This window comes from Lacerta agilis, chromosome 16, assembly GCF_009819535.1.
Source record: "Lacerta agilis isolate rLacAgi1 chromosome 16, rLacAgi1.pri, whole genome shotgun sequence".
Classification (NCBI taxonomy): Eukaryota; Metazoa; Chordata; class Lepidosauria; order Squamata; family Lacertidae; genus Lacerta; species Lacerta agilis.
Genome location: NC_046327.1, coordinates 28647005 through 28674577, shown reverse-complemented (window position 1 = coordinate 28674577; position 27573 = coordinate 28647005). Strand labels below are relative to the sequence as shown.

The 27573-nt window shown below is 44.3% G+C and overlaps 1 protein-coding gene across 2 annotated transcripts; it reads left to right on the top strand.

The window, feature by feature from the left end:
- The first annotated feature begins 468 nt into the window (after positions 1 to 468).
- On the top strand, positions 469 to 27192 carry TMEM39A (transmembrane protein 39A). Of its 2 annotated transcripts, none has more exons than XM_033172701.1 (9): positions 469 to 665; positions 15647 to 15840; positions 17397 to 17619; positions 18615 to 18698; positions 21408 to 21562; positions 22081 to 22429; positions 23442 to 23629; positions 25472 to 25601; positions 26749 to 27192. In XM_033172701.1, the coding sequence occupies exons 2-9, from the start codon at positions 15728 to 15730 to the stop codon at positions 26980 to 26982; spliced, it is 1476 nt and encodes a 491-aa protein (XP_033028592.1). In that variant the 5' UTR covers positions 469 to 665; positions 15647 to 15727; the 3' UTR covers positions 26983 to 27192. The 2 variants fall into 2 exon arrangements, with proteins under 2 accessions (XP_033028592.1, XP_033028593.1); XM_033172702.1 differs by having other exon boundaries at positions 472 to 665; positions 25472 to 25592.
- The last annotated feature ends 381 nt before the right edge of the window (positions 27193 to 27573 follow it).

Sequence of the window (27573 nt, the reverse complement as noted above, 5' to 3'; positions counted from 1 at the left end):
TCCTTGTGTGTCTTGTGTCTATAGGCGCATTCCGTGGGATCCTATTTGCGCGCGGGCGCTAATTTTACAAACACACACCCCATATAGGAGTATTCTATTCCAGTAGAATAGTTGCATAGCAACCGCTTGGGCCCGTGAGTGAGAGGCTTTGTGGGGGACACAACGTTGCTTTCAAGCGTACGCCTATGGTGCAACATATACGTAAATAGATATCGCACTGACGACGCTTCTATCGCCGGCCTCAGCCAAACTACGGGGGAAAGAGCCGGACGAACGAGCCCGCGCGCCTCTCCTTCCCCATCTCTGGAGTGGGCGTCCTTTGCCACTCCCAACATGGCCGCCGCAGCCGCCGCCACTCACCTTCGCGCACTCTTCCCTTCCCGGGTTGGCCGCCGTCGCCGCCGCCTTCGCCGCCCCTCCCTCGTCGCACGCTGATGAGCGCATCAGCCCCTCATTGCCACGTCTCTTCAGGGCGGCAGGAGCAGCAGTCGCCGCCGCCGCTGGTGCTGTCGCGGCGACAACGAGCAGAGGAGGGACGAGGAAACGGGGAGCCGGACCGGGACGTTCCGGGACGGGTCCCCTCCGCAGCCTGGCGGGCCCCCGAGAGCGGGCAGGCGGCTGCTGCTGCGGCGGCGGGACCCCCTCATGGTGCTGCTAGAGAGGCGGTGAGTGGGCGCGAGCAAGCGAGCGGCCGCTCCTTCCTTCCTTCCTTCGTTTCCTCCCTCACTCGTGTTTCCCTCACGGCGAGGGGTGCGCGGCCGGGGCGCCCCACCGTCCCAGGAAGGCCCTTCCAAGGGAGGAGGAGAGGGGAGCCTCCCCCGCCGGCCTAGCTCCTGCCCGCCTTTCTTTGTCTCTCAGCCAAAGGGGAAGACCTCCTTTTTTTATTTCCCCTCCTTCTCCTCTTTCTTCCCCCTTCTGCTGCTCTTCATCCATTCCTCGTTCCCGTTGGGTTAATTACCAGTTTGCTGCTGCTCAGTTACTCGCTGGCATCCCAACCCGCCCCCCTCCTCCCCAATACATACACTTTTCTTCCTCAGGTGCCTTTCACTTTCTTTCTTTCTTTCTTTCTTTCTTTCTCTTTCTCTCTCTCTCACTCTCACTCTCAAACACCACTTGAGAATATTTCTTTTACTTACTTACTTATGCATTATTGATGGATTGATTTAGGTTTCTATGCTGTCCTTCATGTAAGGATCGCAGGGCAGTTTGTGATACAGAAACCTTGAAATTGCGTAAGAAGCAAAAACTATAGCCGTGTACACACACGCACCACAGTTTATGCGGCCATAGGATGTATAATTAGCCAAAGGCCCCGGGGAAAGAGGAACACTTTTGCTTGGCACCTAAAGGTAGGTAATGAAGGTGCCAGGCGACAGCATTTCACAAGCAGGGAGCCACTTCAGAAAGGGCCCGTTCCTGTCCTTACAGGCATCAATTGCAGTGTCCAGATTGAATCATATGGGGAGAGGCGGTTCTTCTTCCTCCTACCTCTCTCCTTGATGTGGCATTCTTTCCCTCACCCAGTGCTATTTTTCTAGGAAAAGAGGTGCTGGACTTAACCACGAACACCTCCCTCATTCTCTTAGAATGCCAATGGCACCCACCTGAGAGGTGGCAGAACTGAGTTCCGGTGAGTTCCAGCTGAAAAAAGTCATGTCCCTACCCCATTCTTCAACACCCCGCCTTTTTTGTATAGGAATTGGGTTGCCTCACATTTAAAATAAAGAAATGCCGCCTCCCGTTCCCCTTGGGTGATATTATGGTTGTAGATGAAAACCTAGGGTTACCTAGTTTGTTCCCTCTAAATGTTGCTGGACTTCCAGCTCCCACCAGGCCAACCAGTGACTGGGGTGGTTGGAATTGTAGTCCAACGACATCTGAACAAACCGCGGTGGCCATCCTTGACCTAGGCCAGGCATAGACAAACTCAAACCTCCATATGTTTTGAGACTACAACTCCCATCATCCCTAGCTAACAGGACCAGTGGTCAGGGATGATGGGAGTTGTAGTCCCAAAACATCTGGAGGGCCGAGTTTGCCTATGCCTGACCTAGGCTGATAGGTATGTTTTTCCATTCTGTGGAGGCTGTTGGAGCTTATTTAAGCAACTCCTTTTTTGTCTCCAAAAAAGGATATCTGGACTTGAAATGTTTGGCTCTGCATATTAGTGTCAGTAACTTCAGGAGTGTCCATCAGAATCAGGCATTCAACAGGAGCAAGTGACCAGCACATTTGACTACCTCTCTAAACATTGTGTATCAATTTTGCCTAGGCTCCATCCTGTGCACACTGTGGGGAAATAAGCCCCACTGAACTCAAATAACTTCTGTCTGATTAAACATGTGGCACAAGATAAAGTTGCACATCTGCTAAGCAGTAAGGCTTGCCACATTTCAGTTAGAAGGACTAAAAAGGTGGGTTCCAAACATACCAGAGCAACCCCCCAAAAAACAGGTTCAAGATTCTGATCGATTTGGTGCCCATTTAAGCCAAAACAGACCCTGAAACTGACACGATTAAAGCATACTATTGTTACCGTACTCGAATGTGTGCAGTTTGCCTGTGTGAATGTAACTTGCATGTGTGGGTGAGAATGGGATTTGCTTTTATCAGTTATCCCCCAAATTTGCAGGTATTTGGCATCTGTCTTTCAAAACACCTCCAACAGAATTTGTGTGCATTAGGATCCACCTTCTGGCCCCAGCTGAGAAATTGCCCCAACAGGGCAATGTTGATCAGCATCTTTAAAGTGTTAGTTACAATGCAACCATTTTCCTATAAGTTATCATCAAAATGCACATTAACACTACATTCCTAAATGTTACTACCTCTGGAAGTACCGTAAATCCTGCATAGATGATGGTAATTGTTTTAAGGGGAAAGGTACTTTGAAATAATCTTGTGTAGTTTTGCTGGCTCAACATGAAATCACAAAATTTGTTATATTTTTAGTTCAGTCATGTATTCAGATGTAGTTCAGTAGGGCTTAACTCTCAGGAAGGTGAATTGCAGCATGAATTTTATAGTTTAAATAGCATCTCTTCCTACTATGTCAGGAAGCTATATCTTGTGGTCACTTGAACTCAGGAAGTGGCTCATGAATTTTGGACTGAAATAGGTTTGGTTTTGGTTTTACATTAATGCACATGTGAGTAATGTCTTCATGAATAATAGATATGAAATAATGAATAATTCTTATTCTTAAAAGGGTAAATTCCCATTACTTTGAATTCATTTTTCTGAAGAATAGGCAGGAGAGGTTGGACATTCAGGTGAAGATTGGAAAAACGGGGAATTTTGGAAACAGACACAATGAGGGGAAGCTGCCTGCTCCATTTTGAAAAATATGCTAATGGAAAAGTTTATGAAGTGCCTACTTCTGACTTACACTCAGAAACTTCTTGATACGAAGGGTCACCAAACAATGTTTTCCTTTTTCTCAACTCTTAAATTTAAATGTGTGGATGCTCAACTTAATTTACAGCACTCTGAAACAAGCTGTCTCTCACAGATTTTCCATTTTGAAGTTGATCATTTGAATATTTCCGTTGGTATCTGCAAAGGGTGTGCGCCTATTTAGGTTCCTTGTAATTACTGGTGAGGAATAGATATATCTATGCATCACTCTACTCTCTGCTAAGAACCATAGGCTGTGCTTACTTACACGCAATGCCAACAAACCATGGCTATTAGCTGGTATAGTATTCTGTGTTTATCTCCAAATTACCGGTAACAATGAGTGATAAGCCAGCTACTCTGTAATTTGTTTCTCTACTACAGGGCCGTCCAACAGGTTAGATCACGGGGTGTCCGTGGTAGATCGCAGTAGATTGCGGGACCCTTCCCCCCACCCATAAAAGCCCAACAACTTTGACTTCCTAAAAAATGCTCAACAGCTTTGGTAGATCATTATCAGTTTTTTTATAGTGGGAGTAGATCTCAGTCTCTTGAAAGTTGGACATGCCTGCTCTACTCCCTAGAAAAAGAGGAGCAGAGTAGGTACTCCTTGCTAGTGTGCAGACTAATTAGGATTTGTGGGTAGCATTATGGACGAATGTGGCCATTTTTGTCCATTGAATCGAGTGTTTAAATCCAATCTTTTTCATGTAGCACTGTACAGTGTTGTGCTGCTGTGCAATCCTAGGTATAGCCAATCTGTTGTGAGTGGTGTGAGCCTTGGCAACAATACTTGTAAGGATCAACAAGGCCGTGGTGCTATGTTCCTGGCTAGCAAACTGTTTTGATTCCTCCAGCTGGTTGCAGCAGTTGCCAGCTGTTGTTGCAAAGCAACTGGGCCATACGTTTTTTCAATCCTAGCTATGTCTGAGCTTTGCCATGGGCTTTATGCCCATGGGCACCTGCATGGCAGTTTTAGTGGGTCACACCTTCTAGTTAGTAATCCTAAGAGTATTTTGAAATGAGACTTTAAGCATATTAAGGGTCAGAGTACTGATACTTGTGGCGATAAATGATTAAATTTCATCCTCATCTCTGATTTTAAAGACAAAATGTGCTAAGGCACACTATATATATCCAAACTAATCCTTGTCACACTATCATCCTTTATATTTTTCATGAATATAAAAGTCTATTTTAATTGAAGTCTCTCTCTCTCTAGATATATATCTTCAAGGCGAAATGCTAAGAGTACCTTTATATCTCCATTCCATCTGAATCAGGCTAGGTGTCTGAGGTTCCAGAACAGTGCCTAGAGGCAGTAATGGGCTGGATGGGGGCCAGCAAATTGAAATTTGAATCAGACAAGATGGTAGTATTATGCATGCAGAGTTGTCCAAGAACTGGAAAGACAAGGCTGCTTTGGATGGGATTACACTCCCCAGAGAAGGACAGGTTCATAGTTCAGATGTCTTGGCAAAATGATGGTTGGTGCTAAACAGAAACAGAGAGAGAAGCCATGTACCAGAGGCTGGGAAGAGAGGAAAGCATGCAAGTCCATGACTCATTCATAATCTTCCAAACTATGTTGGAAAAGTGCCATTCTTTAAATATGCAATATCTTGCTCCCTTGGTTAGTAAAATTAAGAAGCAGGTGACATAGCTTCTGTGTTTTTTTTTTAATTTTCCCCAAGCTTGGTTTCTAAATTGGTACATTACAAAATATAGTTCTGAATTTGGAAGTACTTGAAGGATATAAACAGTGTTAGAAACTGAGATATGAAAGCTAGGGGCTAAATGGCACCTTAAACCTAGGTTATGGGTGCAACAACGGATTGTCTAGGCGCACTTTTTATAACAAGAATACAAAGCTGAAAATGAATGAACTGCAGCTAAAATCTTATGTTCATTTTTCATATGGTCTAGTCCTTCCCCTGCTCATGCCCCTAATATTCTTAAGAGGATCTCTTCTCCAGTCTTCAGAGAGCAGCTGGAAGTGGGGAGGCAGAAAAAGATCCTCCTTTCCTTCCACTCTGCAGTTTTAATCTGAAATTTTAGGTGCAGTACTGTGCCCAGAGCTCAGAAACGGCTCACGCTAATGAAATTCCGTCGCAAAATACGCCTAGTCACTATTGATAAGAGGAAGTTGATCAATAGTTTATAAATCCTGGTTTAATAATGAGATTGGGTGGTAGAGGTGAATCAGAATCTCTCACTTAAAAGGATATGTGTGTCCCCCATCCTTTTTGCAGAGGATTCCATGCAAACCTGTATGGGTTCCTCTGCTAAAACAGTTTGGTGGGGGACTTCCCAACTTCAAGATTTCAAAGCACCTTGCACATGGCATTGTTGTGATGTCATGTGACTGACACATAGTTTGGCCCACTTACCTGTCAAATATGACCAGGAACTGCCTGTGGAACCAAAAAGGTTTCTTACTCCTGCTTTATAAGGTTAGATCCAGACTTAGTCTGGTATTCAGTGTTAGTCGTACTCAGAACAGATGCACTAAAATCAGTGGTCTTACGTAATTTATAGCACAATCCCATACATGTCTGCTTAGAAGTAAGTCCTGTTGAGGTCAAAGGGGCTTACCTGCAGGTATGTGATGAAGGAGGTTAACCTAAGTTGGATATCACCCACAGTTCTATCTATCTTCAGTCCCAGTGATTTCGGTAGGGTCTTCTCTATGCACGACTAAGTATGGATCCAATCTTGGTCTTTTTCCTGTATCTCTTTCACTAGTGTCCCACTAGTCCAGAGGTTGCAAACGTTTTGAGTGAGCACATTTGAGAATGTTGAGAAAATAGTGTAAGTTCAAATAATGTAAGAAACTGGGATGGGAATGCTAGGAGCCATGTGGCTCCTGGGACCTAGCCTGTGAGCGCCAGAACAAAATGTCTAGGCGCCTTCCACCCCACCCCACCCCACTACCAGACCAGGCAGCCCCACAACAACAACAAACAAATGCTGCTGGGCCAATCTGAGGGTCTGCAGGGTAGCACAGCTGCTCTACCCCACCAAACACCTCATTCGCCCGGCAGCAAAATAATAATAATTATTATTATTATTATTGCTGCCTGGTGAATCAGGTGACTGCAGAGTAGCGCAGCAGCAAAAAATGTGTCTTTTGCTACCAGTGTACCCTGCTAAACACCTGATTCACCTTGGCAGTGCGGCAGCAAAAAGGGGGGGAAGTGTATCTTTTGCTGCTGCACTGCTGTGCAAATCAGTTGTTTGGTGGGGTAGCACAGCAGCAAGAGACATGCATCTTTTGCTGCCCCAGCTTTTGCTGCCACTGTACCTGGCAGACTGCAGCTAGGAAAGTGAAGATGCTAGGTGCCAAGCATGGCTCCTGGACATTTCCATTCAGTCGCAAAATGTGACTGGCGCCTGGCTAATTTCGAACACTGGAACATGGCAGCTGTAGTGTGTCCGACATAACACAAAATGGCTGACACATGTAAAGGAATGGAAAGAGACAGAAACACAAAAAGATGTTGGCATCCCCCCACCACCACTGCCAGTCATACGCATTTTGGATTTTTGAGGATATATTTACTGAGCCTTTTGCAGGCATCATAGGAGGTACTAGTGGACACACCAGTACCCATGGGCACCAGGTTGGCAATCCCTGCTCTAATGCTTTCAATCAATTTATTTTTCTAGGCTCAATAGATGTAAACTTAGGGACCAGTCCCCTGCTCTTGGTAAAGTGTGGATGGTGCTGTATAAATAATAAATACTAATAATGTAAACTGATCTTTCTTAAAAAGTGAGTTTCTGTGGTGAAACAAAAATAAAAAATAGATTGAATCCAATCCATGTTAGTCATGACTAACAAGACCCATTGATTTCAATGGGACTTATGTGTGACTACATTAAACTGGATCCTAGAATCCTAGAGTTGTAAGAGACTGCAAGGGCCATCCAGTCCAACCCCCTGCCAAGCAGGAAACACCATCAAAGCATTCCTGACAGATGGCTGTCACGCCTCTGCTTAAAGATCTCCAAAGAAGGAGACTCCACCACACTCCTTGGCAGCAAATTCCACTGTCAAACAGCTCTTACTGTCAGGAAGTTCTTCCTAATGTTTAGGTGGAAGCTTCTTTCTTGTAGTTTGAATCCATTGCTCCTTGTCCGTATATTCTTTAAAGAAATGTCCATCAAGACAAGGCACCAATCATGCAAATTATGTTGAAAAGATATAAAATGCCTATATTTTTTTGAATACTTTTAATTAGCCAGTCTGTCTATCTCCTGATACTTAGGGTCATTAAAATCTCTTCCTGTCACTCAACATGTAATTTTCAGTGGTTTTCAATAGAAGCAAAAAAATATGTGTGCCAAGTTGACTGCTTGTATGTTTCCAAATGGGGAAAAATGTGTATCCCTAATTCACACCTTGTAAAAATATATCTGCTTTCAGAATGAGCCTTAATTGTGAAAATGTCACCATGTGAAAAACCTTTCTCTTGTTAACTCATTTTGTTTTCAGAATCCAGTCAAGTACTTACGATTGTATCATATTATGCAAAAACATTGCTCTATTTTCTACATATTATTTAGATTATCTCGCTTGTTTTGATTCTCTTATAGTGTGGAGTTCCTTGGTGGACAAGTTCTTCGTGGTGTTCATAAGAAAGGATAGGTACCCACCTCCCTTCATTCATTGGGCATGTGCCCTTCTGTGCGTGCTACACTCTCTCTTGGACTACAAAAGAACAAATTATCTCTAGTAGCAATTAATACAGCAGCATAGCATGGTTTGCCAGTGCCTGGGGCGGATACACAACGCTTCAGGCCTCACCGCCACCACCACTGGAATATGCCCCTCCCCACTAGAGCCAAGCAGAACCACATTGCACTGCCTGCCCACACCAGGGGGTGGGGAGGCTGGCCAACACGGCCCTTGGATCGCCCCAGCCTCACATGTTAGCTTGGGACTGGGAGGGTGGCGTGCAAAGGATGCAAAGCCATGCTCCCTTCGATCCCTGCTTCGCAAAGCAAGGGGGAGGCTGGTATCGAAAGGCACATGGCTGTTGCGTCCTTCTCATATCGCCCTGCCGGGCAAATCATTCAAACCAGATCCCAGCCTTGCAAAGCAGCACAGGGCTGGTAGGGCAGCGTGAGGGGCCAAATGTGCAGCGCCCCCTAAAAAAATGTGCCCAGGGGCATCACCCTGGCAACCCCCTCCACACTGCACCCCTGAATTAATGTGTTTTTCAACCTTGCTTCCATGCATAGTATCTTCTTCTGAGGCTGCTGCATTCGTGTTGGCTTGTAAGAACTTGTTGATTTTTAATCACTTGTAAACATACCTTGAGGTGAAGCAATATGTTTTGCAGACTGCATTGATCAGGTCTGTAGCTGTATAAATATCTGGGGTAACACACATAATGGAATGAATGCACTGAAATAAGAATGACGTAGATTCAAAACAGAATGACTCTATGAGTTTCTCCCAAGTGTGGAAAAACACAAATAGCTGGGAATTGGAGCATGCTTATACTTTGCAGAAACCATTTAGGACTCCCCCCCCCCCCAAAAGCAAGACCCTTGTCAGATTATTTGTTGCAGTGCGGTCCTGTCTTCTCTGGGACCTTAACTTCACGGTACTTGCAGCCTTGCATGTGACTGGGAAAAGCTGCCTCTGGTGGGCATTAATCAGATTGTGGCAGAAAAGCAGGTGGTTCCCAGACTTCCTACCTGCATGCTTTTGCCAGCTCCAAACTGTCTCCATTCTGGAAAAAGCTGCTGAGCTGTGCAAAACCGTCTAATATGGGGAAAGTCTAATACTTTTCCTTCCCAGAACTGTTTACCTGCTCCTGGCTGCTCCCACTGACGGTGGCTCGTTCTGATTTTAATGGGTTGTTGGTGCCAAGTTTAAACATGGATTAAATATTTGCTACCCACGCGTATACCTATGATCTTATCTCGGTTACAGAATTTAAATTGTCGGCTGCGCTTGGGTCAGCCCTGCTTCCGACTGTCTCTGGGAGTAGTCAGGTTTCGTTTGTGTGAAGTAAAGGGGCAAAGTCCCAGTGGTTGATGGTGCCCCACTTTTTGGCTAATATCTAAGACTTAGTCTAATAATGTCTTAGATGTGGGGTTCCTTTTTAAGACAGCAGTTGTGTAGGTTCTGAGTAGTACAGCAAGAATGAACCACATAATACTGGTTCTGCTGGTGCACTGTCTGCCGGTTTGGGCCCAATTCAAGGGGTTAACTTTGGTTTATAAAGCTTTTAATGACTTGAGAGCCAAATATCTAAAGGAGTGCCTTCCTTGGTATTTGCAGACCTGTGCCTGAGGGCCCAATCCAGCTAATCCGTCCTGCTAGCAGAAGCGCGCACAAGGACTTCCACAGCGACACTTCCTCCTCAACCACCAAATTGGCTTGGGTTAGTTGCGACAGCCCCCAGAATAGCGCACTGGGACAGAGAGGGGGAGATCTTATTATCAGGCAAGCAAAAAATGATATTCTTAGTGCTGCGTGGAATTCCTCCCTTAGGATTGACTGAGGAGGTCTTTCTCATGGTTCTGCCAACGGGTGTGGCAGTTGAGAGGCAGCATAATGCAGAGCTTTCTTTGTGAGGGTGCCCCATTTTCCTGGAACTTTCCCCCTGTCAGTGGTGCATTGGTTGTCTACCACATTAAGCTCCTTTGCATGTTTAAACACTTTTTAATGCTCGTGTGTGGAGGAGCTGCTGCTGAATTATTGATTTGGTTCCGTTGACTGGAATTACGTTGTATATCCATGTGTTTATAATGTTAATTTTGTATTGATTTGTACACAAACACACACATCCAGGGAGCCTTTACAATGAAGGGCAGTTTAAAAGTTCAAAAATAATAGTAATGGTTCCTGATAAAACTGAAGGGTGCACAGTATGAGTCATTTGGCTACGGCATGTAAGCAGACATGGCAAGATATCTGTATGTGTTATGTTTATATGCAATGACACTGAATATGGTGTTTGCAGCAACAGTGAATACAGCAGATAGAATTGCCTAGCCAATGGCAAGACGAGGCAGAAGCAGTTTGCCAGTGCTTTTGATTTGTGGGCCTCCTACTATTAAGAGGTGGAGTGTGTGTGTGTGTGTGTATACACACACACACACACACACACATTTCAAATCAAGATTTATTGCATAGTAAAAATATTGCCTTACAATATATTGATCCAGTTCACACATAACATTAAGTGAGTTAAAACTTTGAGCCTGGATGCAGACATAATGCTAGGCCAAACCACGGCTGTAACCCACCCTGGAACCTTTGCGTGAAGGGCGGATAATAAATTAGTAGTAGTAGTAATAGTCCCTCATTCCATATGATAACAATTCAGTGTTAGAAACTGAGATATGAAAGCTAGGAGCTAAATGGCACCTTAAACCTAGGTTATGGGCGCAACAACAGAATGTCTAGGCATACTTTTTATAACAAGAATACAAAGCTGAAAATGAATGAACTGCAGCTAAAATCTTACGTTCATTTTTCACATGTGCCTAGAACAATGGGAATTTCAAATACTGTAACAATTTTCCAAAATCCAGCCAATTTTTTCTCTTATTTCCTAGCTCTATCCAAAGCTTAATGGGAAATTTTCCTTTTTAGCAAGTTTTTTAAAATTCTACATTCTATGATTAGTTATTATTGCAATGCCAGTAGAGTCACTTTTTCCACCAAAGTAGTACCTGTTTAGGATCTTGTCAGCCTTTGTCACCAGTAATTCTGGCTTCCCTTAAATACACATATGTGTTTGTGTTCTCTCACATAACATCATCTCTTTAAAATGTTTATCTTTAGTCACAAAGCAGAAACATGCTGCTTCTTCCCCTACTAATAGTATTTTATTCTGATTGACAGTGTTCTCTAAGGATCAGTAAATAAAAGATTTTGCCAACTTTGAACTCAAAAGTCCAGTGTGTCAATATGGAAGCTGGACTCCATAAGGCAAACAGTGTTGCTGCAATACATACAGGTCTTTAGACCTACAAAACAATTGCAGCTGAGCAAAGATTTGGCTCTCCAAATTGTAACAAAATATTGCATATACAGGTGAAACTCGAAAAATTAGAATATCATGGAAAAGTTCATTTATTTCAGTAATTTAACTTAAAAGGTGGAACTAATATATGAGATAGACTCATGACATGCAAAGCGAGATATGTCAAGCCTTTATTTGTTATAATTGTGATGATTATGGCGTACAGCTGATGAAAACCCCAAATTCACAATCTCAGAAAATTAGAATATTGTGAAAAGGTGCAGTACTCAATCCATAACATCTGCAAAGGGTTCCTGAGCATTTAAATGTTCTCTCAGTCTGGTTCAGTAGGAATCACAATCATGGGAAAGGCTGCTGACCTGACAGTTGTGCAGAAAACCATCTTTGAGACCCTCCATAAGGAGGGAAAGCCTCAAAAGGTAATTGCAGAAGAAGTTGGATGTTCCCAAAGTGCTGTATCAAAGCACATTAATCGAAAGTTATGCAGAAGGGGAAAGTGTGGAAGAAAAAGGTGCACAAGCAGCAGGGATGACTGCACCCTGGAGAGGATTGTCAGGAAAAGACCATTCAAATGTGTTGGGGACTCACAAGGAGTGGACTGAGGCTGGAGTTAGTGCATCAAGAGCCACCACACACAGAAGGATCCTGGAGATGGGCTTCAAATGTCGTATTCCTCTTGTCAAGCCACTCCTGATCAGGAAACAATGTCAGAAGTGTCTTACCTGGGCTAAAGAAAAAAAGAACTGGTCTGTTGCTCAGTGGTCCCAAGTCCTCTTCTCTGATGAGAGCAACTTTTGCATCTCATTTGGAAACCAAGGACCCAGAGTCTGGAGGAAGAATGGGGAGGCACACAATGCCAGATGCTTGAAGTCCAGTGTGAAGTTTCCACAGTCTGTGTTGATTTGGGGAGCCATGTCATCTGCTGGTGTTGGTCCACTGTGCTTCATTAAGTCCAGGGTCAACGCAGCCGTCTACCAGGAGATTTTGGAGCACTTCATGCTTCCTTCCACAGACAAGCTTTATGGGGATGCTGACTTCATTTTCCAGCAGGACTTGGCACCTGCCCACACTGCCAAAAGTACCAAAACCTGGTTCAATGCCCATGAGATTACTGTGCTTGATTGGCCAGCAAACTCGCCTGACCTGAACCCCATAGAGAATCTATGGGGCATTGCCAAGAGAAAGATGAGAGACATGAGACTGAGCAATGCAGAAGAGCTGAAGGCCGCTATTGAAGCATCCTGGTCTTCCATAACACCTCAGCAGTGCCACAGGCTGATAGCATCCATGCCACGCTGCATTGAGGCAGTAATTGATGCAAAAGGGGCCCAAACCAAGTACTGAGTACATATGCATGCTTCTACTTTTCAGAGGTCTAATATTGTTCTATTTGCAATCCTTGTTTTGTTGATTTCATTTAATAATCTAATTTTCTGAGATTGCGAATTTGGGGTTTTCATCAGCTGTACGCCATAATCATCACAATTATAACAAATAAAGGCTTGACATATCTCGCTTTGCATGTCATGAGTCTACCTCATATATTAGTTTCATCTTTTAAGTTGAATTACTGAAATAAATGAACTTTTTCACGATATTCTAATTTTTTGAGTTTCACCTGTATTTTAATTAAAGCTTTCAGTGATAAAGCTAAGCACATTCTGATATCTCTCTCATTAGAATCAACAGGACTGAAGCACTTCTAATGTGGTTAGACCATGCCCCTATTTTGTATATGGTCGTTGAAAGTGAATCCATGCTGTCGTGTGATGCAGTTACTAAATGATCCCCAAAAATCCATCTAGATACGTATCCTGTCTTGCAGTTTTAATGTGGCAGTAGATAACTCTTATCATAGGCAGGAACGTAGATAACAACACTGGGAGTAAGAAACAGGAAGGACATTGAGTTCTTATCCCCTGAATAAGGGGTAATATTTTGATCTAAGTTTGCATGGCCACAAAACCTATTTTGATATACACAATGTTCTCATCTTTCATTTGAATCTTTTGGCAGCCCCACCATATCAACTTGCTTGCTTCACCTGTTAATTCTCAGTAGAGGCCTATGCCTTGGCAGCTAAATGTCATCTTGTAGCATCTCAACTGGTCAAGTGAAGTAACGCCACCCATAATCAAAGAGTGCTGCTAGTTCAAGAGTTCATCTCTTTTGGAATCCTGTTTCCAGCAGTGGCTCCAACCACATGATATTTCCAGCCAATTGTCTCCAGGATACTCACAAGTAGAGCATGAAGACAAGGGACCTCCCTTATTTTGATCTTTGGTAGCTTGTATCCAGAGGTGCAGTGCTTCTGGACATGGGCGCCCCTTTAGATTAATCAGTGACTAGTTTCTACGATCGCTATGCTCCATGAGCTTGTATTACCCCCTTTTCAAGTCATCCAAGGCAAAGGTGATCTTCACTTCTTACAGAATTCACTCTAATTATGCCTCACGGGAGGTACTTTCCTCTGCTAGTCCTAAATCAACTGCCATTTTCATTGTGCGACCCTGAGGTCTGGTATTGAGGAGGAAACAATTCTCTAGGCTGCTCAAGCACTTCCTCAAAGGGAAATCCCTATGGGAACTCCTCTGGAACTCCCTGCCCTGAGTGATCTGGTGCCTATTAAAGGTTCGTCTGCCTGGCTGTTGTATTTTCTGTGGCTCCACCTGCTTTTAGAAGTTTTTATCACATTACTTCTGACCTTTTTTTATAATGTTAGCTGCCTTGGGCATTATTAATGGAAAGGCAGGGTACATATTTACTAAAATACAAATAAATTAAGGGACTCCAACCCTTTGAGTTTTGTTGCACTTCTCTGAACTTACACTGTAGGTGAGGCAAGCAGAACTGTATACAGATTGCAAATGCAATGTATACCATAAACACATATTGGCCGTCTTTTTTTTTTTTCATTTTCTCTCCTAATAATCCCTAACAAGGAATTGTCCTTTCGTTTTTGCTGTGTACCAAGTTGATTGTTTCTGTTCTGTTTTTTCACCAACCCAAATAAATCGGTGTCTTCCACAACCTAGGCCACATCATTGTTCATATAAACCTCCCAATAGGAAACGTCGTATGCTGGTTTTCAATTTCCAATACTAATTTAATATAGGACCAGTAGCTATTACTGACAATTATTTTGAAGTAAAGGAGGAAAGCTTGTAATGATTGTTAGTCATAGCAACTTACTCCTTTGTGTGAGTCTAAATTAAAACAATGTCATGCACATTGGTGGTGCTATAAAAATGGTCTGCAGTATATGCCCTAACTATATTATCTTCCTGATTCTGGTGGCTATGTGGCCTTCCTAATGTCTGCAATGTCTATAGTCCCTGACCATTGACCATTCTGGCTGGGGTAGATGGGAACTAGGCATAGGACATTTGGAGGGGCCACAGATTCCCCACCTGTCTTCTAACCTATAATGGTTGTGTTCCCTGGCATGGACTGAGGGTGAGGTGTGGATTTCTACTCCCAGGTGGTAGTTGGGGATCAGTGAAAGCAGAAACAAAAGCACAATTAATAGGCTGGGATCCAGAAATTCCAGGTACCGTCTCACATATGTCATTGTTGTGAAACCACACTGTCTTATTCAAATCTGTCTTTTCCGGTGTATCAAAGTGAAAATATAATTATTTGTTTTGGTAGGATCCAAAGTATTGTGCTTCACGTTACATGTGCCAAAATGTCCTATTCATATGAGGAGTCCAGTAGCATTGACTTCTTTGCAGTCAGTCACCCGAGGGAGGGTTTTCTGCAGACGTTTTGCTGAAGTCAAAACTCTGGGGTACTGTAGATTGTTAAGGAATGTTGCTAATATTTTAGATAAGATTGTAAGAAGAGCCCTGCAAAATTGGACCCAAAACCAGTGTAGTCTTGCATCCCGTCCTTTCAATACCAATCCTAGGGGGATTTCACTTCATCCTTCCACTGGGAGAACTGCCTGTTGTTTCTTCTTTCTGTTTCCTGTTCCTTAAACTTAAGTTAGTACTCCACAAGTCCTGTTGTCTTATCTCATGGCTGATAAGCTGGTTCAGGATTCTTTGTTGCAGGATTTTATTGAAAGTGTCTGAAGTACACTGTGCCAGCTGAATTACTCCTATCTATATGCTTCTTGACACTTTGTTAAAGGCTAGTTTTGGGGCCATGGGAGTTATCCAAGGCTCTTCATTCATTTTAGTAGATGCTTGAGGCACAATTGAACTAATTTCTTTTTCTTTTTTCCTCATTTGCAGAGCTGGAAAGTCTTGCGAATTGTTACCTAGATCTCAGGGCAAAGGCTGCCAGAGGTGGAAGAGGTGGATTGGTTCCTGGTCATGCCCGGTGGAAGGAGGGGACCCAGTCGGCAGCAGCTAAGCCGTTCAGCTTTGCCTTCTCTCCAGACCTTGGTTGGTGGGAACTGTGGCAACGGCACTAGTCTAAGAAACAGGTTAAGTCAAAATGTAATATTGTGGGCTTAGATGTGGGAGGCAGAACTTTTGTTATTACAGCACTGGTCATCATCAGGTCATACTTGGGTTCACAAGAATCTTGTTTCTTTACACTTGTTGTTGCCCTGAATTTGACAGTGTGTGTTTGCCTGACTCTGTGTTTGGCTCATTTTATATCTCATACTCCTGTTGGGCAATGGAGATATTCAGGTGGGTTGTCGCCTCAGGCATTTGTCTGGAAGACAGGAAATACTTGACCTGAAAGCCTTTACCTACCCCTTCCCCTCAGGTGGCCCATCAGCTCCATTTCATAAGGTACAGCACACATGAAAATAAAGCAATAGTTCTTATATCAAGGTTACACATACAAGTGTTTTTATCTAAGCATCTTTAAGTGTTACATAAAACCAGTTGTTTTTTGTTCTTCTGAGCATTCCAAGAGTTGACACTCAGATTTGGATATTCACTGGGTCATGGGGTGTCTTTTCCAGCTAGTTGGATTTTAATTTCCAATTATTCCTTCAAATTGTGGCCTTGACTTGAGCGTTGCTCATTAATAAACATTGCTTATCATAGAAGTTTTGAAGGTTGAGAAAGCTAAGATAAGGAAGCCAGGGGATTGGAATGCACTGCTAGGCATCTCTCATGTCAGGGGGTTGCTTGGTTACATTATCTTATTCTTGGTGCAACAGACAAAGCTGGAACAGGATTAGGCTGGGGAAAATTTGGTATCTCTGCTTGATGGCCTCAGCTCCATTTTTTCTGACATTGGCTTCTGCAGAAGTGGAGAAACAAGGGGCGTCCGTGGAAGGACACAGGACATATGTGACGTGTGTTTCCATCCTACCATACTAGGCTAAAAAGTGTCAAATTCTTGACAAAGGCATGCATCATGCTCGCGTGTGGTGAGGTGCTACTCGTCATCCAACAGCTAACAGATTGAGGTTGAATCCTGATAAGACAGAAGTACTGTTTTGGGGGGACAGGAGGTGGGCAGGTGTGGAGGACACCCTAGTCCTGAATGGGGTAACACTGCCCCTGAAGGACCAGGTGATCATATTGACCTATGTTAAAGAATTGTAAGGATCTCTTGAGGTAGTTAACACTGAACAATTTAAACCTGGTGTGGGAAACTGGATCTGGCCAGCACACCAAATCCTTTCCCCATCCCCCAAATGCTAGCTTTGACAGGAGTGAGCAAACCTTGCAGGACTTTGGAACTGCTAGAGATCATGGTGGCACTTGCAGCACTGAAGGTCAGTTGATTGACGGTGCTTGCAAAGTGCACTGTATTTGCAAGCAGCAATAACCAAGGTAGCACTTTGCAGGCGGCAACAATAGCCTGATTTGCCTGTTCTTGCAAAGGAAAGCCAGACCCTACAGGAGCCATGGCTAGAGCATGTGGGTGTTGCTTGGCCAAAATGACATTGCAGGCAGAAGTTTCCCCCAGCACTGGTTTAAATATTCTAAATGCTAAGTATTTAACCCACAATAGGGTGAAATATCCCAAGAACACTGGCAAGAGTTAGTGACGTGTTGTTTCTCTCTTTTTCAGGAATGGTAGTGCTATCAGCCTCTCTGCTCCTCCAATTACAGCCTTGATCACCCCTGAGCCTGTGCGACACTGCCGAATCCCTGAGCTGCCTGTAGACGGGAACCTTCTGTTTGAGTTCTTCTTTTTCATCTACCTGCTGGTGGCCCTCTTTATTCAGTATATTAATATCTATAAGACCGTGTGGTGGTACCCATACAACCACCCTGCCTCCTGTACGTCGCTGGTGAGTCCATGTTGCTGGCCGCATCCCCTTCTTGCGATTTGCTTAGGGAAATTTAATCATGGTGTCTCTGTAGCTCAGCTGACATCACCAAGTCTGCCATCCTTTGTTTTTCCCAGACATTATGAAATACACCCCTTTTCTTCTTCAAAGGCAGCCTTTGGGTTACAACTTCTCAAGGCAGCTCTACACTTGGGGTGGGGGAGAAAGGGCATTTTGGAGGTTTTGGCTGTGGGGTTCCTGCCCTGGGGTGTACTGTCTTTCAGCATTCCTTAAACTAGCTGCCTTCCTCCCCTAAGGGGAGCAATGGATCTTCTGGACTTGCCTGTGAACTACTGCTTTTATCAAGGGAACGAGGGCAGCCAGGTCTTCCCTCTGCATGCTCTCTTTACTGGGTTACTATCTATTGGGCTAATGGAGTTCTAAAAGGTTCCCACTCTGCCCCTCCCTCCTTGCTTTGTGACTCATCCTGATCTGGTCTTCTTCCCACTTACAGCCCCTTCCCCCACCTCCTGTTTTCCTTCAAGGGAGTGAGGCTGTTGCCAGTGCAGTTTTGTGTGTTTGGCCATTTACTCTTCACTTAATGTTTGAGTGTGTGTTTGCGTCACTGTAGTGTCTGGAGATTGAGGGGAGAGTCCCTTCCTCCAGATCCCAAAGGCTAGCTTCACAACCCCAGAAGAGTGGGGCCTTTCCCCCTATGCTTACTGCCTTCCTTCCCTCAAAAAAACCCCCCTAGAAATTCACTACTACAGAATGTCTTATCCTAGGTTTTCCTTTCTAAGTGGCAGTTGTAAATACGGTAGCCTTCCCAAGCTGCTTCTATGTGCTTAATCTGTCCCCTTCTCTTCCCTCTTTATCTGGCAGACTTGGAATGGTTCACAGTGTGTCCTGGTTCTCCTTTATAGGAATTTCCATGCTTCTGCTATGTCATCTCAGCAGCTCCTGCCTTTCTGGCCTCTCCTTCACCCTGGTGAATTCGCTGTTCTTTTCTCCTTTAGAACTTTCACCTCATTGATTACCACCTGGCAGCATTTATCACAGTGATGCTGGCGCGGAGGCTGGTATGGGCCCTCATCTCTGAGGTAATGTTGTCACAATTAACTCACCCAAAGAGATCAGAGGTTTAGAATGAGCTCAGTATGATACTTGTCTTCTTTTTATTTGCCACACATGAAAACCTACATCATGGGTAGGCAAACTAAGGCCCAGGGTCCAGCCCAATTGCCTTCTAAATCCAGCCTGCAGACAGTCCAGGAATCAGCATGTTTTTACATGAGTAGAATGTGTCCTTTTATTTAAAATACATCTTTGTGTTATTTGTGGGGCATAGGAATTCGTTCCTTTTTTCCCCTTCAAAATATAGTCCAGCCCCCCACAAGGTCTGAGGGGCAGTGAACTGGCCCCCTGCTGAAAAGGTTTGCTGACCCCTGGCCTACATGTTCACTCACCTTGGTGAAGTGCTTCCATTTACTGATGTTAACAGCTGCCACGTCAGGTGAAAAGAAAAGGAACTGAGGGAGGATTTGTTGGGAATAGTCTTAGATTTTAACAAACAGAAAGCGGATTAGCCCAGGGTGATTTGCACTAGTGGTAGAGTCAGTGAGGTTCCTATAGGAACCTATAGCAATACATCAGGCAGAGATTCAGTGAACAGCACTTCGTTTCAAGCAAGATTGACGGTGTCAGTAGAGGTTGCATCTTAAAAGTATTAACAACACGAGAAATTTTGAGATTAACAGACGAGGAAACAGGGTGGGATTCATTGGTGAGATATCTCCCGAGTGCCAGTTTGAAAGTCAATTGTTCGTTGGTCTTTTTTAAATGTGCATGGCATTCCAAGTCTAAGCTTCTGATGACTTTATATGTGATTTTTGGGTTGAACAGAGTTTGGACTGTTATTGATTGGGCACAAAATAGTGGTTCCTAGACCTCCAATACTGCATCTTCTGTTTCCAAAACTTACCTTGCTAATAGGATCTCCGATAGCTCTAGATGCTGTATGCGCAGCAACCTCTAAGGCCACTGGAAATTATGAGAAAGGTTAAGAAACAAAAACGCAACAAAACTAAAACAATGCAAAATAGACACTTAGGGCAAAGACACATTTTTCCACCTTGGAAACTCTGTGTTGGAACAAAAATGTCTTCAGTTGTTTGGAGAAAGTGCAGATACAGTGATACCTCAGTTTTCAAACATCTCCGTTGACGAACTTTTCGGTTTCCAAACGCCATAAACCTGGAAGTAAATGCTTCAGTTTTCAAACACGCCTCGGAAGTCGAACATGCCACACGGCTTCCGCTGAGTGCAAGATCCTAAAACCTAGCTGTCGGCTATTGAGTTTTTGGTTTTCAAACGTTTCAGAACTTGAACGGTCTTCCAGAATGGATTACGTTTGAAAACCGAGGTGCCACTGTCGTGTGTATCTTTCCACAGAACAGGAACAGCCACCCTGAAAGCCCTATTATGTGTTGCTGTGGAGCAGGCTAGAGCTTGCAGGAGGCACTGTCCTGCAGAGCTGAAGGATCTACTGGGTACATAAGGGATAAGGCAGTCTCTCAAGTAACCTGGTCCTGAGCTTTATAGTACCATATGTTAGTAACAACACCTTGAATTTGGGTCCCAATGTCCCAGGCTGTGATCTATGGAAATGACTCTTTCCATGATTCCTCTGAACTTGAATGCCGCTGCACGTGTTCATGACACCAACTCGAGCAGAGATAACCAACTAGATGCTGTTGTGCAACTCCCATCATGCCTGACCATAGGAGTCAATGGTCCATCAGGAGAGTAGAACATCAGCTGTCCCTGACCTAGATTCTTGTTGCCATAGACATTTGGAAAAGGGAAGTGGTTGGCTCACTTGATCTGCTTTTGGTTAGCCCCACACTTTGGAGATGGCTGGGTCTGGTCTTAGATGGATCCCCAAGCATGGTCCTCAGAAATCCAGTGTTTGACATATGCACACACCCATTCAAAACAGGCATAGCCAGCCTTGTGTCCTCCAGATACTTTGAGCTCCCATCATCCCCCAAGCATGGCCAATGGTCAGATATAACGAGAGCTGTAGTCCACAGCATCAACCAAATTGGCTACTCCTGGTTAAACAAACAATGAAAACACAAGTTTTGTTATTTACTGAAGGTACTATAGTGGGGTAGCACTCATCCCTTGCGGTGGGTTTTGTTTTGATTGGTTCTGCATCTTAACAGTACAGTCGTACCTTGGTTTTCGAACAGCTTAGTTCTCAAACGTTTTGGCTCCTGAACACCGCAAACCTGGAAGTGACTGTTCTGGTTTGTGAACTATTTTTGGAAGTTGAACACCTGGGGCTTCCGCGACTTTCGATTGGCTGGAGGAGCTTCCTGCAGCCAATCAGAAGCCACACTTTGATTTCCGAACATTTTGGAAGTAGGAACGGACTTCCGGAACGGATTCCGTTTGACTTCAAAGGTACGACTGTAATGCCATTTTTCCCTGTCTCGCTACTGTTGGAGAGAACACTAAGCTAATATTTTACCCTCACAAACACCTGCAGTATTAAGGAGGATATAATTTAATTTATCTAGCTCCACTTGCTTTCAGTACTCCCCCCAAAAAACCAATATTTTAAGCATTCATTACTAATTTGTTAAGTCTAGCAAAGAAATAAAATAAAAATGATTTCCTTTTGGCTTTGAGAGCCATGCTATACCCTGTGTGGGGATGGTAGATCAGGCTGTTTCTTGGAATGTTTTGTGGCATATAGGAAGAGAAACTGTAAGGCTGATGGTTCTTGGTGTTTGAATTTGCAGGCCTCTCAGGTGGGAACTACATCAGTGATTCACTACACGGCACTGATTTTGGCACGCCTGGTGCTGCTCACCTTGTGTGGATGGGTCCTCTGCTGGACTCTAGTTAACCTCTTCCGTAGCCATTCTGTTCTGAATCTCCTCTTTCTTGGCTACCCGTGAGTATCATCCTCTTGTATCCTGAATGTAATAAATAGGAAAGGTTCCAAAAATACAAGACATGGCAAAGAGAAGCCCTGTTGATCCACACAAGATTGGCTTAAAAGCCACCAGTTGAATAGATCTTTGGGGGGAAATGGAAAGGAGGAAAACGATGCCTCTCACAACATCTTTTCCCAGCTAGAATCATTATAAAGGTCAAGAGACATCTGGTCCATCAACTTAATGCAATATATGAGCCAATGAGGAAGAATAGATTTTAAAGGTGGATAAGAAAGGGGAGAAGAATGGCAGCAGTTGAGAGATAGAGCCAGCACAATGATTGTGCTCCTTTACCTATGGCCTCACTGCTTAGCCCTGGGAGTTGAGGCAGGCCACAAAAGCAGCATATGAGGGAACAACCTGGGTGCAGGAAATGCAAGCTTCTTGCTCAGGAAGCTCCTTTCAGGTGTTCATGGTAGGAATGCCTAATATACCACAGGCTGTAATCTCACCCTCGCCTTTCCCTTCCCTGCAGGTTTGGTGTTTATGTCCCGCTGTGCTGCTTCCACCAAGACAGCAGAACACAGCCTCTTCCCACAGACTGTGGCTATTTGGTGCAGGATCAGCTGGTAGATTCTGGTGCCACGGGGGTTGGCAGCCTCGTCAAGCCCAAAGACTTCCTCTCTCTCCTGAGAGAGTCCCTGAAAGAACAGTTCAACAACCCCGTGCCCATCCCCACACACAGCTGCCCCTTGTCTCCAGACCTCATTCGCAACGAGGTGGAATGCCTGAAAGCAGACTTCAACCGCAGAATCAAGGAGGTTCTATTCAACTCCCTCTTCAGTGCCTATTATGTGGCATTCCTGCCACTGTGCTTTGTGAAGGTAGCTGTTGCCTTACTCCTTCATTGCTGTTGCTGCTGCTGCTGCCACCACCTTCTAAATCTTGTCTGTGGATTGTTGACACAGTGGGATTCTGGTTAAATTTCCCTTTCTCTGCCTCCCTTCTGGCAGCCTGGATGGCAGAATGTGGCTGATTCTGGAGTATCACTCCCGATTGGCAGATGGGTCTTGCCATTCATGTAGTGCCGCTGTGGTTCGTCCACTCATTTTTCATCGCATCTTCTAGCCCCATCCTCTTTCCCAGACAACTGCAACACAACTATACAGTGGTACCTTGGTTCTCAAACTTAAACCATTCCCAGAGTCTGTTCAACTCCCGAAACCGTTTGAAAATCAAGGCGCTGCTTCTGAATGGCTGCAGGAGCTTCCTGCACTTGGGCGGAAGCCATGTCGGACGTTTGGCTTCCAAAAAACATTCACAAACCAGAACACTTACTTCTGTGTTTGTGGCATTTGGGAGCTGATTTGTTCGCGAGCCAAGCTGTTTGAGTACCAAGGTACCACTGTATTTTGGTACTGTTAGTAGGCATTTGATGCCCAGCTCATGTCATGATTTGGCAGTGCCTTGGGTGTTCATACTAAGGATTTGAATTAATTTGGTTAGAGAATAGAGGCAGCTGTGATATCCAGGCTGACTTACCAGAGACTTCAGAAAGCTGCCCAGATAGATCACTGGAGCTCTTATCGGGCTGGTGTCTAATGTGCAGATCTGGACCTTCCACAGCCAATCCAGTTTCTCTCTCTGTACTCAAGAAGCATTATTGGGCTTGTTGTTTTACTTCCAAGCCAGTGACCATGGGTGTGCACATATTCCACATCGGCTGTGCAAAAATTTCATGTAATGTATGCCAAGGAGAAAGGGGGATCTCAAAGAGTCCTTTGCTGGCCTTGCAGTTCCTAGGTAGCTACTTAAATCTATGACTGTAGGGCACTGTCTTCCCACTCTTGAGATCTCTGGGGCGTTGGCATTAACACCCTCTTTGGTTTCTTGCAGAGCACACAGTACTATGACATGCGCTGGTCCTGTGAACACCTCATCATGGTGTGGATCAACGCCTTTGTCATGCTCACCACCCAGCTGCTTCCTCCCAAGTATTGTGACTTGCTACACAGATCGGCTGCCCACCTGGGCAAGTGGCAGAAGCTGGAACATGGTTCATACAGCAATGCCCCCCAGCACATGTGAGTGTGACCTCAAAGTATTTGTTGACAAGGGTCAAGGGAAAGAAAATAGGGCAGCTGAAGGTATCCTAATTTTGTACCTTTCTTTAATTCAGGGATCGGCAAGGTTTACCGGCCATGGGCCGGATCACTCCCACGGAGATTGTCCGTAGGCTGGACTGGTGCAGCGTGACGCCAGAAATTGCTTCTGCGCATGCCCAGACACTGGAAATCGCACCTGCGCAGAAGCGATTTTTGGCATCTGGACATGCGCAGATGCTATTTCCAGTTTTTGCGCCTGCACAGACGTGATTTCTGGCACCTCTTGGGGAGGCCCTCCACTGTGCTGGTTTAGCGCAGCGTGTGGGGGACTCGCTGAGTGGAGGGCTCAGTTCAGGGGCGGCTCGTGGGCCGGTAAAATGGTCTTTATGGGCTGCACCCAGCCCATGGGCCGCACGTTGCCGACCCCTGCTTTAGTTGGACCCAAGACTACATTGTCTGTGTCAGTATTCATCAATGATTTTGTTGTGTGCCATACTTTCATTTACTGTTACTGAGATTTGATAGGCTTACCTGAGACTATGCAGAATTTATTGTGGTAACTTGCAGGGTGGGTTGTTGTTTTTTGTCTTCTCATCCAGTGAGAATTGTAGGAAGAGGGCGCAGAGAACTAGTGTAACATCATTCTTCCTAGCTTAAATCACTTAACAGACAAATCACAAGTTTTCAAATCATTTCGTCTCATTTGAATTTAGGTGATCTAGTGCCTGCCCTTTAGGCAACAAAGTGGGTCACCCACAAATAAAGCAGTGGATTCTACATACTTGGGGCACTGCCCAGGTATGGATAAAAATGAGTCCACAAACCAAACCCAAAATTGTGGGTGCCCAGGACCATACCTCTCTCTTTCAGTACATTTCTGTTCTGAAGCAAGTCCTGCTGTGTTTAATTGGGCTTACTGCAAGGTAACTGCAAGCATGTGCGTGCTTAATTGGAAGTATATCGGATTGAACTCAGTCGGATTTATCTTGAGTAGACAGGCTTAGGTAAGGATTAGACTGTGATTCTTGACCTCACACTGTGGCTAGGGATAAATCTCTTGTTTCCCTCTCCCAGCTCCAAATTTGAAATTGGACAGGATAGGGTTCTTGCAGTTAATACAGGGCAGTTTCTGCCCTGTGCACATTAGTGATACTAAAGCAGGCCTTCTCTTCAAATTAGCTTACTTCGTTGCTAATCTTTTTTTTTTAAAAAAAAGTCCACTTGCTTATTTCAGCTTTTAGTGTCTAATTTTTCATAATTTCATCTGTACACCCTCCAGAGCAAAAATAAAGAAGAGAATTAGGATTCCTCTGAAATTTGTTTTTACTTATAGGTTGATAGTTGTATTCCAAAATATTTTGGAGGGTACCAGGTTGGTGAAGGATGGGTTTTATGATTTGTATATACAAAGCTATTTATGATTTTACCCTCGGGGTTTCTTTCCTTTTGTTCTTCAGTATATACCTGAGGTATTCTTCTTTTCAGTTGCATATATTTTTAACCTACGTACAAGGAGATTGTCAGCTTTATTACATAACTCAAGGTATCTTTGTTTTGTGTATTTTATGGCTACCAGTGAAGAATTCTACTTTCTACTATGTGTTTGTATTGACCAATCTAATTCAGAATTTACAACTCAGTTGAAACTTCTTCGTTATTTCAGTGTCTACTGTTTGAAAATATGTGTATATAAATGCCTAAAACAATCAACATGAATTCGGGGCGTATATATTGCCAAGTGTATATATAACATTTTGAATCATGAAATTACTCCAGGTTGGCTTTCTGATGCTCACAGAGTCCCTTTGTCACACTCCACAGCTGGTCTGAGAGCACAATATGGCCACAGGGGGTGCTAGTGCGACATAGTCGATGCCTATACAAAGCGGTCGGGCCTTATAACGTAGCAGTGCCTTCAGATGTGTCCCATGCCCGCTTTTATGTAAGTACCGTAAGTATTATTACGTAAGAATTCATACACCCCACCACCACATTTAAGCACAATTTTTCTGACGCCTGCAAATAATTAAATAAATTGGTGGAATAGGCAAAAATGGCCCCCAAATAGTGGGAAAGCAGCTGCCAATCCCAGGAGCCTTTGCAACTGCAATCCCATGAGTCCTTGAGGCCTGTGGAGAGTTGGAATTAGAGGGAGTGATTGTGGTGATGTCGGGAGGATGATTGTGGGTTTTTGGTGGAGTTTGGCTTTTTAAGATGGCGTTCTCCATTATGCGCAATTTCACATATATAGCAGTACCTGGGAACATAACCCCTGCGTAAGTTTTTGTAGTCCAAAAACAGCTGGAGACCAAAGATTGGGAAACCCTGTATTAAGCCGTAATAGGGTGGATTTCAGTGTAGTGCTAAGCTGAGGAGTAGTAGTAGTAATCATAATCATCATCATAATCACAATATTTTATTATTTATACCCCACCCATCTGGCTGGATTTCCCATGCCACTCTGGGTGGCTCCCAACAGAATATTAAAAATACAATAAAACATCAAACATTAAAAACGTCCCTAAACAGGGTTCCCTTCAGATGTCTTCTAAAAGTCAGGTAGTTGTTTATGTCCGTGACATCTGATGGGAGGTTTTTTTTTCTCGGTGGGCGTCACTACCGAGAAGGCCCTCTGCCTGGTTCCCTGTAACCTCACTTCTCACAGTGAGGAAACCACCAGAAGGCCCTCGGAGCTGGACCTCAGTGTCCGGGCTGAACGGTGGGGGTGGAGATGCTCCTTCAGGTATACTGAGGAGACTCTTCCATCAGCACAAGCATTACTGCTTGCCCGACAGAATGATCTCACATCTCCTTGCCTCTAGAGGTGGTTTGGGATAGGCGCATGGTGGGGGGAAGCCCTGTTGCACTAGCACAAGTCCTCACACGGCTTCCTCTAACAGAACTGAGTAGTTGAATCTGATCCAGTGGTTCAAATAACAGAACCACACAGCAATGTTCTTAGTGGCTACAGCCCTGGGGCTTCAGATGTTGTTGCTGGGCCTTTATTCCTTTTCCCCTGACCCCGAGAATTTGGTTTTCATAAAACAGTCTGCTTTCTGACCCTTCAAGCACTCTTTTTTTCCCCTCTCTCCCTCTAGTTCCTCTTTCACCGTCCATTACGGCTTCTCAACCTGCTGATTCTCATTGAAGGCAGCGTGGTCTGCTATCAGCTCTACTCCCTGTTGCGGTCAGAGAAGTGGAACCATACCCTTTCCATGGCCCTGATCCTCTTCTGCAATTACTATGTCTTATTTAAACTCCTGCGGGACCGTATAGTGTTGGGAAGGGCATATTCGTATCCTCTGAACAGCTACGGATTAAAAGCCCATTAATCACCTGAAGAAGGGAAGGATATTTTCATACAGTTCTATTTTTTCCTTGCAACTGTTTATAAATATTTAAAAAAATATTTTATATTTTGTATACTGCTGGTTTTTTTGTGGGTTAAGGAAGGGCCAAGTGGCAATTAAATGTCGCTATATAAACAAGGTGTTATTTTATATAAAGCAATCATTGTGTATATACTGTATTATCAACATACATCTATGAAGCAAGAGCATTGTATGTGTGGTCACTCCATCTACTTTGCATGCACAAGCTTAGTGTCCCCCCCACCCCCACCCCCGTCCCTCTTACCGCTTCTGTTCTTGCACCTCAGCTGAAGCATGCAGCTGGCGGTTTTGCCTACCCAAAACCCTGACTCTGAGAATGAGACCGCTAGAAGCCTAGACTTGTGGACTACCTCAAAACAGCAGAATGAAAAGTATTCCGCATCTTCTTGTGAGGAAGGCAAGATCGATTTTTTTGTACTCTGCACCTGCCCTAATCTGAAACCACATGTGCAATTCATGGGATCCGGAAAGCAGCAGAGGGAGAGGGGTCAATACCAGGTGAATAGAAGGGGAAAGAACTGCAGCACCCCC

Coding starts and splice junctions, on each gene's coding strand:
- TMEM39A (XM_033172701.1), top strand. CDS start 15,728: ATGCCCGGTGGAAGGAGGGGACCCAGTCGGCAGCAGCTAAGCCGTTCA. Junction 17,620..18,614: donor CTGCCTCCTGTACGTCGCTG/GTGAGTCCATGT, acceptor TTTCTCCTTTAG/AACTTTCACCTCATTGATTA. Junction 21,563..22,080: donor CTCCTCTTTCTTGGCTACCC/GTGAGTATCATC, acceptor CCTTCCCTGCAG/GTTTGGTGTTTATGTCCCGC.